We start from the raw sequence: 18,975 nt of genomic DNA, 5'->3' as shown, positions 1-18,975 counted from the left end.
AGGCACAGGTTGGACACACAGCAAAAAGGTTCCATTTAATACGAAGCCAGAAACGTAAAGGTAGAAAACAATCAAGTAGTTAGACCAAAGAGGTATGTGTAACAAATGTATATATCAAACCGCGGTAAACAGAAAAACATAACAGAAAAAAAATCCATTCTAAACGCAGTATAACCCAATTCAAGAAAAACAGTAGCACCACTCCTTTGAAAAACTCCATGTTTTAGGAGCAGAAAGACTCATAACATAACAGGGGCATCCCACTTATTCGCCCCATTCTCCCACCCTCCGACCCTCTACCTGCTCTCTACAACCCTAATCAATGGCCTTGATTCTGTAGTAATCATACAGGAGATAACCTTGCATACCCGCCTCCCATTAAACCCCATTCTAAAAGAATAGATGTAAAAGCTGCAGCAAAAAGTAAAGTTTATTACATTTCCTGGTTTAATTATTCCCCATTTCAAATTGAAAGTGATTTAGATTTCATTACAACATTTTAACTGACTGAAAGGTGCTTGAGCTCTCTACCAAAGCAACTGTATCTGAGAAAGGACAAGAAGGAAGATCCAAATGCATGTACACAATGGCCGCGGAAGGTGGGCCACTTTTCAGTCATTGTTCAGTGAGTTTCTCCATGGGCTAGACAAGACGGCAGGCTTTAAATCCAGTCATTGGCCTTCCCAAAGGTGGTCCGTCTCATTCTGTACATTCTGAAACCAGGGGTAGGCAGGGCCACAGAAGCCCCAGTGTAGCGAGTGGCCTCTATCCTGCATGGGGATAACATTGCAGGCGAACGCAGCAGGTCAGAAATGCGGTTCGTGCCACTGGAAGAAGGGTTATATTCTTGCAAGATTTCTTAGAGGTTGAATACTGGACGTTAGCTTTCTACCAGTGATAAATCTTGAGTTAGCGAGAAGGAAGAAACCTAGGAGCTAAATGGCTATTGTAGTAACTGCACAGCCAGTGCTAGTATGTGCAGCACATTCATTTGGTTGTAGACTTGTGATTAATCCACATGGGTTGTAGATATGATGTTCACTAATTCGCTTAATAAGCAAAGAAGACAATAATAAAAGAACACACATTCAAGAAGGCGGGTTCCAATAATTCAATTTGCACAATGAAGGGTGACGCACATTCACTCTGCAAATGTCAATGAACAAAGCAAGAAAACCTGCCCAGCTCCGATGAGGGACTTTGTGGTTTATGTACAAGTGTAGATCATGGGAGGAGAAGCAGCGCCATTTGATAAAGTCGTCGTGCGACCCTCGACTATGTTTCAGGATGAAAAATTCAGCTGGTATAATTTTTTTATAAATCAAACCCAACAGCTGCCTGAGAAAGTGATCTTTTGTTGGAAAATTTCAACCCTCATTGGTCTTCGATATTACATTTAGCTGTAAAGGAAACCACATTAAAACAAAATGTACACCAGCATAAAGATGAAACCTTTTGATTTGTGACAGATGCCATGCGCTTGCATACTTTCACACAGCAGGACAGACTGTAAAACAGTAATTAAAAGGAAGTAGTACCTTCTTCAAAGGAGTTGCTTGCCTCATATCATACAAGACAATATTTCTGTCAGAAGCACAGCTTCCAAGGAGGTAAGTCTGAAAAAAGATGCAACAGTGTTACCATAGCTTGGGAAACTGGTTAACCATGAACACCAAATGTGATGTAAACAACTGCACACACCAGCTTTGCAGGCGCATAGGAATTAACATGAAGAACCTCTGGTCCTCGATTGTTCTCAAATATCAAACAGTGAAACAAGTGGCAAAACCGGATGAAAATGAGGCATTGTAATTGAGTATTGAACAACTGATGTCTAGCTTTAAAACCATGCGTACACTACTAACCAGGCTGGAAAGAGTTTTATACTATGGTAATCAAGAACATAAACGTATGCAATGTTCAGCCGAGTGGAAAAGATTAACAGACCATGAAGAGGCTGGAGGTACTGGTGTGTGCAGGGAGTGCGTGTGTGCGTAAATCAGAGCTCTCAAGTTTTGGGCCCTTACGTTAGACGGATATCCAGTACTTTGGTTTTCCCTTTGGAGTCCGTTATGTGTAGTTTTAACTTTTCCATTTTGCAGTCTCAGGGTTCCAAGCAAAAACATGTTTAGGTGGCCTTCTCACACAAGGTCACAGAAAACTCGGGAGCTTTGATAAAGAAATGCTTGAAGGGGTAGTGACCATTATGCACAGACTAATACGCAGTTAATTGAGGAGCCCATGTGGGTGGGTGTTTCTTTGTAGCTTTCAAAGCTTTGCAAAGAAAACTTTTAAAATGTCTGCAATTAAAAATATTCGTGTTGTAGGACAGAGGATTTCACTGCACAAACCGCTTCTTCAGTAAATCACACAAATCTAAGTTTGGTGAGACAATAGGGTTTTGTATCCTGTGCTTTTCAGGCTACAAATACACCTGTGGAAAAAATGTATTAAACATTTATTTGCAAAGTTTTGAAAATCATGTAAGGAAACAATTACATTTCGTCACAGGGAACTCCAGGCCAGTTTTTATTTTTATTTTTTGTATTGTATTTGGGTTATTCAAACCTTTACAAATAAACAGACTAGTAATAATCAAATACATTATATACAATGAATAACAGCAGTAACAAAAAATGAATAAAACAAAAAATTTCACATAAAATAAGTCACGTATTTCATATAAGATCAAACAAGTACAATGAATGTCCATACCATTATTTGGTATTTTACAAATCTACAGATTCAGTGATTTGATATAGCCCGACAGGGCCAACCCTTCACGGATATTATGGATTTCAAGACCGCGCTTCCATACCAGATCTTCATCAAATATAATTGGGTTCATTACTAAGGGCCCCAGATACTTTGCTCTTAGGCCCTATAATGGTACACACAAGCACCAAATGTCTTAAGGACTCCACTTTCTCCATACAAAACCTACAGCTCACCGAGTCTGCCATAAGAAGAGATCTCCTTAATTGAATTTCCCTGATCGGTAGTAAATTCCACAAAGCCCTTAATTGGATACCTCTGTAGAAACGATTTGGAAATTGAAGCAGTATCTTAGTTAGGGAGCCTCTTTGTCTGTGCTCATGAGTCAAATGACTCAGGGATGGATAAGAATGGAAGTCAGTCTTCTGGATCCAATCAGAATCAAAGAGCTCGCTTAGCCTTCATAGGGTTCGAGATCAGAATCTCCAAAGTCACTCCAATCTCATTTGAGGATATATTCTGATCTCACGTGTAAGGTTATTAATACTAGAGTGGTCCAAATTTCTTCCCATTAGTTGGTTTATAGAGTCGGGAATAGGAGCCTTAAATTTTAGAATATAGAGGAAGACAGGCCCATTGTACCTGTGCCCAAAGGGACACAGTCCCCAATTCAAAGCAGATAGCTGATATTGGTACTGCATTGGGGCCCCCAAGAATTCTCCATATTCTGCGCTCAATTCTGTCAAGGTTTTACAAATATTGTCAGATTTTAATTCTAGGCCATAAATCAGTGTAGGTACAATTTTACCTTCATAGAACATCACTGCGGGTTTGCGGGAGAATCTACCGAACATTTGGTCGAGCTTTACAATCTGTGCTTCCAAAAGTTTGGCCTTACGCATCAGGTCCTTAGTAACTATCTTAACTATCTTAAATCCTTAAAAGGCCAAAAAATTGAAGCCCAGATACCGAACAGTGTCCGAGAGATTCGGGGCATACCTCCAACACGGCAGACCGGCCCATTAGTCTTTACTCTCGCTTTTCTAAAGGAGAGGATCTTGATTTTCATCGGATTGATAACCAATCCTTTCTCTTTGACAGGTGGCCAGCTAGTAACCGCTAACTCTGCGCTTCGCTGCGCGCCATACTTTAGCATTCTTGGCAACATTTAGTGCACTGAACTTTAGTGTTGTGCCTTGTGCCTAGTCAAACTGCAATAGAAATAAAAGCTCAGTCCCACAAGGATTGAAGCAAGAGATTTGTACCATTAAGCTGTTCTCTCTCAACAGTTGTACTGCAAGCTGAAATCCGAAAACTAGATACAAGCCAGCACTAATTTGGAGTAATTAGTCAGATTGAAAGGCATCTTTTTCTGTTTATCCGCTATTTGTTTTTGTTTTGCTCACTTACCTTAAGTGAAGAAGCACCTTGCGCGCCTTCAGGCTTCTCTGCTGACGCAGACTCTAGCACTGACACAAGGAACTACCCCAGGGAACTACATTTCCCAAAATCCCAAACGTCCCCTTAAGGAAACGTCAGGCGCTTCAGTGCCGGCGCTTCCGCGACGAAGCTGGTCTACGCCGGTCCACGGCGTCCCACGGCACACAGCTGAAATCGCTGCCGGATTTCATACACAGGCACTGCCAGCCAAAATTCTGATATGGGATACCCCAATATCAACGATCTCCTGTCTCAAGCTGTCATTCTACTACAGCAAGGCATGGTCCAGGAATTTCTTAGCTATAGACCAGGGCCCCTCGAACAAAACGTAAGACAGACCAGAAGTATAACACCCAAAGCTGACATACACACTGAAACAATTCATGAGATAGAGGCGAGTAATGCCAATATTAAAATTGCAATACTAAACACCAGGTCAATGACCAAACATGCACAAGAAATTCATGATTACATTATCAATGAGAATTTAGACATTTTATGTCTAACGGAAACATGGTTACAAGAACCTGTTGGACCCACTATTGATATTGCTATGCCACCTGACTACATCTACCTTAAAAACAGAGAATCCGGAAAGGGCGGAGGAGTGGTGATCATCGCAAAAAACTCTGCCACCCCGATTCAGTGCTCAGGATGTGAAGTCATTCACCTCAAACTGACCCCCACCCAAAATAACTGTATAAACATCAAAGCCTTATACAGACCTCCATCTTTAACATCAGAATTTAATGATGAAATTGTAAGCATCCTAAATAACCTCAAATCCATCAATACAGAAACCATTTTGATGGACGACAAACAGATGGAGGAAATCAACATGACCAACAGGCCCTAACCCTAGAAGAGGACCTACAAAATATTGATTTTACCATAATTAATAAAGGCCCTACGGCTATTACAGGGAACAAGCTGGACTGGATTGTCAAACAGTTCTAAAGTAACCATGCTCGACACCTATCCATGCATCTGGTCAGATCATTTCAAAATTGAAATTTCCCTGACTCTGAACTTTAAAAAGGAAAAACCATCTAACGTACCCAAATCAGTTTGACACAGGAATTTAAAAAAAAATCACGAGTAGCATGCTCTCAGAAGAAATGTTGGAAATCATGAACACCAAGGATGAAGACCCTTGCGAATACTTAATAACATACAATCAAGGCATGACAAAATTAGACCTTCACGCCCCCCCTAAAAAACAAGAAAGTCCGACCCAACTCTAACCACCAAAAATAGTTTAATGCAAAAGCAATTGAACTCAAGAAGGACAAAAGGAATCTTGAGAGGAAATGGCTTAAAGAACCCTCAGAAACTAATAAAGCAAATTAGAAGAATGCAGACCGCATTTACAAATCCAAAATTATAGATTTGAAGAAAAATCACTATAATAACATCATTAGTACGGCGGCAAACTCCACTGGAAAGCTCTTCCAGATCCTAAAATCGTTGGACAAACCTACCACTCTTTCTCCACCATTGCAACCAACTGACATGGACTGCGAGAAAGTCCAAACCGCATTTCATAATAAAATTGTCAAAGCTAGAGAAAACATCATAAATTGCCAGACTACAAATTCCTCATTTGACACCAATCTTCTAGAGAACAAGACCAAATCAGAAAACCCCAAATTTCATTTCAGGTCCATCACTCTTGATGAAATGAAAAAAACACTTTCCAGCATGAGATGCACATCATGTTTGGAAAATGTATTATCCCCAAAATTTATTTTGGACAACATAGCTATCTTCGCCCCCTTCTTTACAAGAATGGTTAACGCTTCTTTTAGGGACTTAACAGTACCAAACATCATCAAAACTGTTACGGTCACCCCCTGCCAAAGAAACCGGACCTCAACCAGCAAGACCCAGCCAACCTTAGACCTATAACCAACTGCAATTTTCTGTAAGAAAATTTTGGATAAGATTGCTACAGAACTACAAAAATATGTGGATGAAAATAATTTACTACATCCACAGCAGTTCAGATTTAGATCCAGCCATAGTACAGAATCTGCTCTGCTAGATCTTCAGACAGGAATGCTGTCAATATTAGATAAAGACAAATCAGGCCTACTGATATTTCTGGACCTCTCGGCAGCATTTGATTTGCTGGACCACACAAAACTGAGAAGCCCTGGAAAAATCAGGAAATTGCTCATCAGGGGCAACCGAATGGATAGCTTCATTCCTTCAAAACAGGCAATCGAGGATTGTCTCGGGAAATAAAACATCTAATACCAAACCGGTAGACTGTGGCGTCCCACAAGGAGCCAGTTTCTCCCCACTTTTTAACCTTTACATGCACTGCCTCTGTACTATGCTCTCCCAAATGGGTATATTCTTTACGAACTTTGCTGATGATACCCAGCTGGTCTTAGAACTTAGTGGGGATTACGACAAGGACAGTGACATGCTCTCATCTTTATACAACATCATAGAATGCTGGATGAAAGCAAATTGGATGTGTAAACGGCTCTAAAACCGAGCTCATGATATTCGGTTCCACAAAGGCCAGAAGAAAATTGAGTCCACTCTACTCCTCATTTTCCATTAAAAACACCCAAATACCGATCTCTGAAAAAGTGAAGACCTTAGGAGTATACCTTCAAGCGTCTCATAAGGTGCTGAAGCCCACACAGCTTACCTAAAGAAAAACTGTCAATATCACCAGATATTACTAAAAAAAAAAAAATCAGACCTTTATTAGACCAAAAGAATAGCACAACCATTGCTAGGGCTACAATACTATCCAGATTGGATTATGGTAATGCCCTACTTCTAGGAGCAAACAGCAATTGCGTGAAGAAATGTCAAGTGATTCAAAATAACGCCATCAGGACCATCACAGGAAGAACTTGGAGGGAACACATCACTGGCGAAAGGAAGGCCCTCCACTGGTTGGCCATGAAAGAATCACGTTTAAATCTCTCACGATGGTTCACTGATGCTTATGTGGTAATGCGCCAGCTTACCGTAAGAAACACTTCAACTGGTATGCCCCAACTAGGCGGCTCAGATCCTCTAATGCAGGCCAACTGCAAACATTCACAACAAAAAAGCAGCATGCACTTGGAAAAGCCTTTCCGACTCTAAATATAAAAAAATGGAACAAACTTCCCACCTCACTGAAGCTCGAGTCCAACTACATTTCATTCCGTAAAAAATTGAAAACATTACTTTTCAATTAACTCCACGGAACAGGCTAAATCTCTTTGAGGAATTCGGTCAATTTACTTGTGTCCTGTTTATCACTATTCGTTGTCCTGTCTTCTTGTCAGCGCTCTGATGCCCGTGGGCTTTCAGTGCTTTACAAATAAATAAATAGTTCTCAAAGTTGTTCAGTGATCTGTGCAGCCCGACCTTAGAAAGATCAAAGATCAACAGGTCGGGGGCGTGGCTTGGTAGCCATGTGAAAGGACGTGCCTGAACGGGAGCTCCCGCTGATCCGTACATAATCCGACTGATACCGCGCAAGGACCGCTGTGATTTGGTGAAAATTGGAAGACTGTGTACATGAAGTCCGGCTGCACGCGAGGACACATTTTTATATGGGTTCGTAGTGCGCACGGATACTTAAGAGCCGAATGAAGCACTGGCGGCCAGACCTCGACGGATGACAAAATGGCCGCCGCCGCTTGACGAGGGGACAAAGGAGCGGTAGATTGGGACCACAACATACGTGCGCCCTCTCAGCGGTACGAAGGGGGCAGCGCGACCCTGCCCATCTGGGGGGAGCGCCGGACACCAGCGGTGCCTGAGACTGCTGGGCGAGCTGAGACTCTCAACAGAGTCGTGGTGTATGGGCACAGTGCCTCCCTGGCTTGGACCGGAGCGCGACCGGAGGGACGCTCCTGACTGGAGATTTGTCGAACAAGCCTCTGAGGGCGAAGAATAAACAGCCCACGCTCGACGAATACGCCAAGATGTCGCCCGGCCTGGAGGGTGCCAGGAGCAAGGATAAGGCTCAGACCAAGGAAATGGCCGCCAGTGGTGCGAACCAGGAGGTTCTCGCTGCGATCGCGGATCTGAAGGCGACGTGGGAGACCAGGCTCCAACTTGCTGTGGCCGAATTGAAAACCGCGTTGGAACTACAGGTTGGGGCGGTGCAGGAGGACGTGAACCTCCTGAGGCAGGATGTGCGGGCCCTGGCTGAGCGCGCGGAAACTTTGGAAAAGGAGATGGGCCCTACTGAGGCGGACTGCACTGCACATAAGCGCGATATCCATGCCCTGGTGCAGCGGGTGGGCAACTTGGAAAGTAGGGCTGAAGAGGCGGAAGGACGTGCCCGGAGAAACAACGTTCGCATCGTGGGCCTGCCGGAGGGGGCTGAGGGCCAGAATCCCACGGAGTTTATTGAGAACTTGCTGCTGCAGGAGATCACTGGGGGAGCCCTGTCGCAGGGGTTTGCGGAGGAGAGGGCGCACAGGGCCTTGAGTAGAAGACCACCGCCGGGGAACCCACCTAGGCCTGTGATCGCCAAGATCCTCAATTATCGGGAAAGGATCCTTGAGCACTTTCGTAAGGGGGGCACCATACGGCGAGGAGAGGCGACCATTACTGCTTACCCCGATTACACCTTGCAAGTGCAGCGCAGTCGCATGAACTTTGGGGCGGTCAAGAGGCGATTGCGGGCAGCAGGGTACAAGTATATGTTGCTTTACCCGGCCAGATTGAAGGTTTTCTTCAAGACTAAGATGCTGTTCTTTGACACTCCGGAGGAGGCCATGGAATGGCTTGATGCACAAAACTGTCCTCAGGAGCCAGATGAGCGGACGGCGGATGGAACGGGAAGAGATAAGTGATGCTGCGGGCCCGGTTGGGCTATGAACATTGGGACTGGAATATAGTCGGTATGACTCTGTTTGGTAGTGTATGCGTTAGGACTTTGAAACATGGTCCGTGTGCGCGGATACGGAAGTGCGGGAGGGGAGCCTCCGGGGGCTGGTCTTTGTACCCCAGTTTGAGTTTAGTTTAGTCACTGTGTGTGGGGTGACACCCTGTCGGGTTCTCTACTTGGGTTCCAGAGAGAACCGAACACAGGGATGCCTGAGATCCAGGGATGGAGCTGGGCAGTTGGTTGGGTTAAGGGGGTTAGGGGGGTGGGGCGGGTCAGTTTTTATATGAGCCTGGGGGAGAAACTGGGGATGGGGGCCCTTGCGGTAGGAGGGAGGCGAGGGGTCCTGGGAGAGGGATGGGAGCTACTGTTGCGTCATGGGGGACCTTAGGATACTAACGTGGAACGTTAGAGGTCTTAACAGTTACCTTAAGCGTAACAAGGTCATGTTGTACCTAAAAAGACAAAGGATAGACATCGCCCTGTTACAGGAGACACATCTGACACGGGATAAGCTGGAACTGGTGGGGAGAAAGTGGAGAGGGACTGTAGTTGGATCCACATATTCTGCCTATGCTAGAGGTGTGCTGATTTGGGTTGCACCACATGTCCCGTTTAAGCTACTTGGGGAGGTTGTGGAGTCTGATGGGAGGCTGGTCATGGTAAGGGGGCTTGTGGAAAATAAAGTAGTGTGCGTTATAAATACCTATGCCCCCAACCGTGACACGGCGACATACTTCAGGACACTGACCACTAGACTGGGTGAGGGGATGGGGGTCCTATGATTTGGGGAGGGGACTTTAATTGTGTACTAGACCCCAAGGAGGACAGGTCAGACGACAGGCTGGACAGGCCCAGCCCGGCGGCTAGGGTACTGCAGGCGCTGCTGGTAGACCTTGGCCTGGCAGACGTGTGGACGACGAGACACCCTGGCGTGAGGCAATATTCACATTACTCGGCCCCGCACCAGTTACACACAAGGCTGGATTACTTTTTCGCCACTCCGGACATTGTCGCGGAGTGTGACCAGATAGACTACAGGGCGAAAGTCCTTTCGGACCACTCGCCCCTGGTCATGCGTTGGCAGCTTTGTCCCCCACGTGCGCGTATTCCAACATGGCGCCTCAGGGCGGAAGCGCTCAGGGATCCAGTCTTCAGAGAAGAAGTGAGGGAGGAGATTGTTGCTTATTTTGAAACAAACACAGTCAGCGTCAAGTCGGCTGGTACTTTGTGGGAGGCCTTTAAGGTTGTAATGAGGGGGGTTGCCATTGCTAAATCCAAAGGATTAATGGGAGGAGTCCTGGCAGATCTGCGTAGAGCCGAGACTGAGTTGGAGAGAGAGCTGGGGGAGGGGGGGACGGACATGGAGGAGGTCATTAAACTGCAACAGAGGTGCGCAGAACATTGGGACAGGCTTTGTAACCTGAATTACAGGAAGTACATTGAGAGGTTGCATGCCGGGGGAGACAAGACGGGCAGACTTCTTGCTTGGCTGTATAAGAGCGAGACCCCAAGATCCCCGATCCGATCAGTTATCACTGAAAAGGGAGTGGAGCAGAACACCCAGGAAGGGGTGAATGGAGCATTCGCAGAACATTATCAAGCATTATATGAGGATCGAGAGGGGGGAAGCCGGGAGGATATAGAGGTAGTACTTGAAGACATAGGCCTGCCCAAGATAAGTGACGAAGAGCGAGAGGAAATGGATGCTAAGATCACTCTGGATGAGCTGCAGGAGATTGTGCGGCAGCTGCCCACTTGTAAGGCCCCAGGTGCAGACGGGTTCCCCAGTGAATTTTATAAAGCGTATGGGGAGGAGGTGCTCCCGCCCATGCTGGAGATGTTTAACGAAGCGTTCGAGGTGGGGCGGCTACCAGAATCGCTCAGGGAGGCGATTATAGTACCGCTCCCCAAACCCAACAAACCGGGGCACGACTGTGGCTCCTACCGGCCCCTGTCGATGTTGAACCAGGATAGCAAGATCCTGACAGCGGTCCTGGCGGCCAGAATGCGGAGGGTAATAGGCAAGCTGATCCATCCTGACCAGACGGGCTATGTCCCGAACAGGAATATTACCCACAATCACAGGCGCCTTCACAGGGTGGTGGAAAAGGGGGGCAGTGATGACAGCGAAATGGCAATAGTGGCGCTGGACGCGGTTAAAGCGTTCGACTCCGTCCGATGGCCATGGCTCCTGGCGGCTTTGGGGCAGTTCGGACTGGGACCATGCTACATGAGGTGGGCCGAGCTATTATATAGTGCGCCTCTGGCTAGGGTCCGTACGGGTGCAGTAGTGTCAGACAGATGGCAGTTAGGCAGAGGTACCAGGCAGGGATGTCCTTGGTCCCCAATGTTGTACATACTGGCCCTCGAACCCTTAGCAGTTTACCTCCGGCAGCAGTATGATCCGGTGGGCATAGAGGTGGGAGGAGAGTGCCATCTTATATCCCTGTATGCAGACGATATGCTGTTATACCTGAAACACCCGGAAGAGAACTTGCAGTATATCTTGGAGGTATTGGAGAGGTATGCCTGGTTGTCCGGCATAGCGGTTAACCCTCAGAAATCCATATTATTCCCGCTGGGCAGTTATGTGGGGATACCGGCGGAGAGGTTGCCGGTGCTGCGGATTTCGTGGGCAACGAGCTCCTTCCGGTACTTGGGCATTGACGTGTATCACACGACTGAGGAAGAACACAAGTATAATACTGAACTAGCTGTGGGAAAGATTGAGAGGTGCATGAGGTTCTGGGAAAGATTGCCTTTAGCAATGATGGGTCGCGGAGCCATGCTTAAAATGGTGGTGTTGCCCAGGCTCCTGCATTACTTTAATAACATCCCGTATATGATACCTAGGAAGTTTTTCGCCAGGTTGCATAGCGTGTGTAGGAATTTCCTGTGGCACGGCACGCGCAACAGGGTCGCATTATGGAAATTGCAGAACTCTTACGAGAAAGGTGGCGTGAAGCTGCCGAACTTTGAGGCCTATTATATCGCGGCACAACTGCAATATGTGGCCAGGTGGCTTTCAGATGAAGAGACCCCCGAACATAGGCTGCTAGGGGAAGACTGTTCCCCCTTCTATCTGCGGGAGGTGATTTGGGTGACTGGCTCATGGATGAGAGAGCGTGCTAAGATGCTGGCCCTTGGCAGGAACATATGGCGGCGTGCCTGTCGGATGATGGGTGACCCCGCGCCGTGTATGTCGCAGTTCCCTCTGATCGCCCTGGCAAAGGAGGACGGGCAGCTGAGAACTATTATCCGGACGTATTGGGAGTCAGTGGGATTGATTACAATGGGCGACATCTGGCAGGAGGGGACCCTGATGGAGTTTGATGAACTGGAGGTAGGGTCGGGACTACACAGGGGTCAATATGTAACATATCACAGGGTGGTCCGGGAGGTCCGGAGCACGTGGCCCGAAACTACTTTGGCCGATGAACCGGATGCCACGCTGGAGACGATGTATGACGCATCAGAGGGCAGACACGAGGTCTCTAGGTTGTACGAGATGTTGATGACAAAGGTTGGGAAGGATTTAGGGCACCTGAGACTGGAGTGGGATGCAGAGGCGGGGGCCCCGATGTCGGATGGGATGTGGGAGCGCGCCCTGGGGTACCATAAAAAGGTATCGAGGAACGCCAGGTTCAAGCAGATACAGCTCTATATTACGCACAGGGCATATATGACCCCCCTTAGAATTTCCAAATTCCTAGGTAGTGGGCGCCAGGCGTGCCCCAAGTGTAACGAAGAGAATGCGGACATGATACATATGTTCTGGGCGTGCCCAGTGATTGCAACTTACTGGGGTGAAGTGGCGCAGAGGCTGGCAGGAAGGGGTATCACACTTAAGGTGGATTCGGCGTGGGCTTGTCTGCTGGGAGGGTATCCCAGGGCGCGTAAGCTTCGACATGTGGATAAACTTAAAGATCTGGCCTATGTGCTTGCCAAACGTAGGATAGCCATGGAGTGGAAGAAATGTCACAAGCCGCGAGTGGAGGTCTGGTGGCGGGATCTCCAAAAATGGGCGGATGCTGAAACGACAGTGTGGCAAGATGGCAGTATGGCAGGCGATGGGGAAGAAATAGGCTCTCTCATGGCATGGAAGTTGTTGTTAGCTGAGCTGTTTTATGCGGGATCGGCCTCGGCTGGACTTGAGAGCGATGAGGCCCCACCGCACGGAACGGACACTGATGGCGAACACTCTACAGGCTCATAGGGGGGAGGGATGGGGATTGCAGTGCCTTACTTTTTGTTCGTTTGGTTTTGTTGTTTGAAGTGTTTTATTTATGTTTCGTTGTAATGTTGTTTGGTTGAGATAAAATAAAAATATATTTAAAAAAAAAAAAGATCAACAGGTCATATGCATAGGCAAGCCATATTTTTTCTTTGCCAATCTTTGGAACAAATAGCCCCTCTTTAGCAAGCGACAGCATAACCGAGAAATACTGCTTAAATATCCAGGTGGCCAAGACACATCCCTGTCTGACCCCCCTGTAGGATCGTATTCTCCTTCGAAATAGGCCAGTATTACCCATTGAAACTTCCATAGGGAAAGGTTAGCCTCACCAAAAGCCAAAACTGCTGAATGGATTTGCACGAAAACAGTATTTGGTACTTGATCAAAAGCTAGTTCAATCGTCATTGCGGTCAGCAGATTCTAAGGTGACTGCGTATTCCGAAGTGAGAAAAAAAAAATAATTTAAAAAAAAAAAAGTACCTTTTTGCAGCCTTCTGGGGCCACTCAAATGGTTGGTGGGAGGCCCCAGGTAGTGCAGTATGCCTCCCAGATCAAGAAAACTGCCTATTTCCCCATAGACACGACTTGAGTAGGGACGATAGCTCAGGGACAGTTTGTCTTGGGAGCAAGACAAAGCAGAGCAACACAGGTTCAAACCCTGGTCCCGTGCTTTAGGACTGGTCTCTAATATTAGGCAAGTTTTAAAGGATTACTTTGTTTAATTGTGAACTGCTGCCACCAAGGCGGATCCATGACCACGCTGGCCCCGGTCCCTGTACCCGTGAGCTGGTGCCAGTTTCAAGGATTGTGGCTCTAGCACCAGGTAGTACCTAGTTTTCAGGCTAGTGTCAAGTCTTACCATTGAGCCACTGGACTTGCTGCTAGGTTTTACCCCACTAGAAGACCCAGCTTGAGGGCAATCGGCTGCGAGCAGGCTTTACGCCTGGGTCCTTATTGGCTTGCAAAACCACCTCTGCATCTATGTACACTAAGCCGGGTCTGGGATAGCCTGCTGATGAGTGGTGTCTGTGTGGACCTGTAGATCCATAGGCCCAGCGTTGGGTCGGTTTTGACCAGCAGCCATGGCTTGGATCCACATCCACCGAACCAGGTCCGAGTTAGTTTTGTGGTGTACCACTGACCTGGCTTGGGGGGCCATTGGCCCTAGAGTCCCTGCAGCATCTGCAGACCAAACTCAGGCACAGTGTCCACAAGCCAAAGGCAATGTCCAGTGGACACAATAGGTTGCTTGGTGGTTGGCTAGCAAGATAAAACATGGCACCAGGCTCTGGAGACTCAGTATAGGATTTGGGGAACTTGCATCAGGGACCCAGAGCAGGTTTTACCCAACATTCTAGTTCTAGCAAAGTGTCAACTGGGCATGGCCATATCAGGTCTGTTGAAGGGGAACATGGTGCACTGGGTGTTGCAGACCATGTCTAAAGGCCCCATGGAAAACATCCACATGGCCAGTGAGCTCAAAGTATGCCTAAGAGGTGCTCAAGGCTTGGCCAGAAGCCATGCCAAGTGGAAACACTGGATCTCTACGAGTGGGGGATGCAGCTGAAGGCCATGGTCCAATGGGCCAAGCACAGTGCCAGCAAAGCCCAGCAGGCACACTGGGCATCTCAGTGGTTCCTCGGTGTTAAGTAAAAACGCCCCTTTTTCTGCCCGGAAATGAGCCCCCTGAACATTTTTGTTGAGAAATTACAGTTTGGAATTGTTTTTCTCCCCAGCGAGGCTCTATTTTATATGTGCTGCCTTGGTAGCCCCAAATGCTATCAGAGCTGAGGGTACTTAAAAAGTGTGCCTTAGATGCAGGCTGGTGGCACCTTCTTTTTATATTAAGCTGCACTAGCTATTCTACTGCAATGTAGATTTTTGCTCTATGAACAGGAGTAAAATGGCTGCCTTGTGTTTAAGGCCTGTAATCTGGCAACATGTTGTGCTGGCCTTCCAGTATGGTTTTTACGGCAGGGATCACCAAGTTTGACAGTTTGTCTAGGTGAGCTTTAACTACACTCACAAAGGCAGACACGTCTAAATTGCAACAAGTTTTAACTGGGTGAGGATCTGACAGACACTTCAATCTACATCCCAGTCTGTGCCGTGAAGAAGCCTGCAAATACAGGTGTGTAAGGCTGCCCTTTACTTGTTAGGTAGCCATGATTGTGATGTGGACGCGAGCATGTGCATGTGTGCTTCAGTACGAGTGTGATGGGGTATGTGTATATATGTATCTGTGGAGACCAGTGCTTAATTTGTGGGGGTGGTTGCCAGTGCCCAACACCGGCACTCTTTTTTGGGCACCGGAACTCATGCGGGGCCAGCGCACGTGCAATTGCTTTGTTTGTTCTTCCACTTTGCTTTGCTTATATATAAATCATTGGGATTTGTCATTCTGATCTCGATCTCTCTCATGCTTGCAGGTTGCAGGCCATGGCTGGCTGGTCCTGGGAGGGGACAGCAATAGCAATGAACAACAAACTGTTACAAACAGCCAATGAAAACTACCATTCTGTTGTTACTATGCAGTATTTGATACATTCTGTATAGTAACACAGAATGTGCAGTTTTCATTGGCTGTTCTTCTGAGCCAGTGAAATTACATGGTGACGTGTTATTGCCACAGGAGGCAGCGCGGCGCCACCTTCAATTCACAAGTTACTGACTTTAGAGAGACAGCCTGCCCTGCTGCACTGCGTGGTGCGGCCTAGTCGCTTCCTGAGGCCCCCTCTGCCTGCTTTTTCATTTGTGCGGGTGCCAGTGTGCGCACACACCCCTCCCCCACCCTGAGGCCCGACAGGAGACCAAGTCCCAGCTGGCAAAGCAGGTAAGTCACTTGTTGCGTGCGGTGCAGCAGGAGTCTGTCACAGTCAAGTGATCAGGCAAGGAAGGCCCAGGTCGGGGCCCAGGTGGCGGCACGGTCCCCTGGTAGTGTCCTGACAGCCCAGGAGTCAGGACCCCACCAGGGGCCCGTCCGCACCCGGGCTTCTGTCTGTGTGACCTGTGTGCAGTTTGCTGCTGATGGCAGTCAGTGCCAGTGCATTTCTGCGACCAGCGGCTGGCGGCTGCCGCAGACTGAGTCGGGTGACTCTGCCGCAGGCAGCCGGGCCCATGGATTGTGCCCAAAAGTAGGTTTTTTACTTTTTTCTTTGAAAACTTTCCGCCCCACGGAAGGTAGGTTTTAAAACAAATAACTTATTTTGAGTGGCGGCTGTGGCCCATCACTTTGAAAGTGATGGGCCCCAGCCGCCCAAATATAAGTTTTTTTCTTTTAAAATCTTACCTTACACGTTGGGCTGCTGCACCGCGCACCTATTTTTGTCATCATCAGGCTCAGCATGGCAGTGGCGGTGGTGGCCCCATGGAAGGTAGCCTAAGTGATTGAGGCAAGGCAGGGCAAAACCCAGGACTGGGCGGGGCACGGGCTCTACGTGCTCCCACTAGTGTGTCACAAAAGGAATGAATTGTCATTTGTAACTTTGGCCACTTTTTCATTGGTGCCGAGCCAGACTCGAGACAATTGTATGCCCCAGTCCGACCCTGGATAGCATTAATCTAAGCAAAACATGAACTGTGAATTTGTGCCTGGGTGTTTCCGTTCTTCCTTTTAATGTTATCGGCCTCATTAGTTCACAAACAAGCTTCAGCGAGGGGACCTGGAACGGTGCACGTATTGGGCCGAAACCAAACCGGCTGTACTTCGCGAGAAAACCCCATGCAAAGACGAACTTCTGAAATGCCATTTCAGGCTTAAAGATACATACATGGAAACTAGACGGGGATAAACATGGTGCACGTGCCCACTAATCTGTCATCATAAATAAAAGCACTAGTTGAGTATTCGTGTATAATTCTCAACCGTCTTTTGCTGTCATTTTTTTTACATAATTCCAGCGCATGTTTTCTATCCTGATGTGTGGTTTATACACCAGATGTGGCCCCTTAACCTGGGTACAGTACGCTCCGAGCATGTGCTCTGAATGAGAGCACATGCAATCTTCAGATAGGAATCCTCAGATAGGGAGGTGGGCATCTGTTACACCCGCAGTTTAGTGAAGTATGTCAAGAACATGTCAGTGGGAAGGAGATATCCGAATATGTATTCTCCTCTGGCTCCTGAATATTGGGTGACAAAACATATTTAGTTTTTTAATATGTGTTAAGGTGGAAAGAGGCCTTAAAGCAGAAGTAGCACAGGCCGTTGATTTCACAACAATGGAACTTATTACAAGGCTTGTGCTCCCGTAATGAAGGGTGTCGGTACGGGACCGGCACCCTTTATTACGGGATGCGCAATTACAAGGTTCCCTTTGCGGGACCCGGACCAGACGTCTGGTAAAACCAGACGTGTTTTCCGGGTCCCGCAAGGGGAAGAGGGAGGTAATAACGGGCCATTCGTAATGTGCCCGTTGTTACCTCCCTTCCCATTCCCATTGAGCCCTATGGGGGCTCAAATGGGAAAATGGGAATGGGGAATGGTTCCTTCAAGGAATAACCGGGTCCTCCAATGTTGGAATGACTTGGTTATTCCTCATTGAAGTAACCCGGTAATGGAGCCCGGTTTGGAGGCAGCCATGGTGCTAACGCAGCCCAGCCAGAACTGCTAGGCCAGGTCCCCACTGCACGGAAACAAGCAACCCCAGACATGTTTCGGCCTTGTTGGGCCTCCTCAGTGAGGTGCAGCTTGGTGCCTTATGGCGCAGGGAGCAAGGGACCCACATCTGGGCTGCTACCATTGGTGGCAGTACCTGACTGATTTGCATATGGCTGGAGCCCTTTTGCAATGGCGCAGACGGGCTAAAAAACGGTGGTGTGGAAGGTTGCCCAGAGCAATGCCAGTGGTTCAGATTCATTCAAAACCTTCCACCCATCACTTTTGTGCTTACTTTCTATCTTGGCTATTAACAGGAGACGTAGACCCTGGATAGGTCCCTGGGTGTAGACTGTGATGGGATCAGACTGTCTGCTAGGAATACTGATTTATCGCAAAGTGATCAGCAACAACATTGTAGTACTAATCTAGAATACCTATATAGTAATTGCGATTTGTTCACAAGTAGACTTTATACAAAATATGCATGCGTGCTTCTATGGAATTACCAATGGTAATTTGTTCCTAAACAAATGCTCACATTAGTATGCCTATATATGTTTGCACAGAATCATTGTTGCAGCAAATTTTGCTCATATGCACACTGCGCCTTTTTGCACTTTTATTTTGTGTTTATAGCACGTACATTACTTACTGTAATCGTATTTCTGGTGCTTATATCTGCTTAGATTCACATGCTGTTCATGTAGTCCGACATCTAGTGGTAATCGCAGAGTAATTCATCGTGTTTTCTAAGTTCAAAAAGGGACATTGACCCGAGCGTGTCTTTAACACTATCCATACTGTGAAGTGTAGTGTATCCATGATCCCGCAAGCACAAAGGTTCACCCGGTGGTTTTTGTTCTGCCTTAAGGGAGCCTGAAGAGAATGCGTGAGTGAGTACAGAAGGATAGGCAAGGTGCAAGACGTCTTTGCTACTTAAACTGCCAAGTGGGGAGCAAAGGTGGGCGCATGTAAATCCAAGCAGATACAAGCACCAGAAAGACAATTACGGTAAGTAATGCATGTCTTCTGATGCTTGTGAATCTGCTTAGCGTCACATGCACAGAGTGCTCCAGATAGGATTTTGGAGTGGGAGTATTTTACTCCCTATTCTTTAAAGTTGGG

The 18,975-nt window shown here is 47.3% G+C and overlaps 1 protein-coding gene across 1 annotated transcript in view; it reads right to left on the bottom strand.

Moving 5' to 3' along the window:
- DCAF13 (DDB1 and CUL4 associated factor 13) overlaps window positions 1-18,975 on the bottom strand; it is a 675,264-nt gene that overhangs the window by 389,133 nt on the left and 267,156 nt on the right. The window contains exon 6 of the mRNA XM_069621473.1: window positions 1,539-1,616. Coding sequence (XP_069477574.1) covers window positions 1,539-1,616 — 78 coding nt within the window. The remainder of the gene's footprint in view (window positions 1-1,538; window positions 1,617-18,975) is intronic.

Source organism: Ambystoma mexicanum, chromosome 5q (genome assembly GCF_040938575.1).
Source record: "Ambystoma mexicanum isolate Mex_15411 chromosome 5q, UKY_AmexF1_1, whole genome shotgun sequence".
Classification (NCBI taxonomy): Eukaryota; Metazoa; Chordata; class Amphibia; order Caudata; family Ambystomatidae; genus Ambystoma; species Ambystoma mexicanum.
Note: the sequence above shows the minus strand (reverse complement) of the source record. Positions and strands in the feature narration are given on the sequence as shown.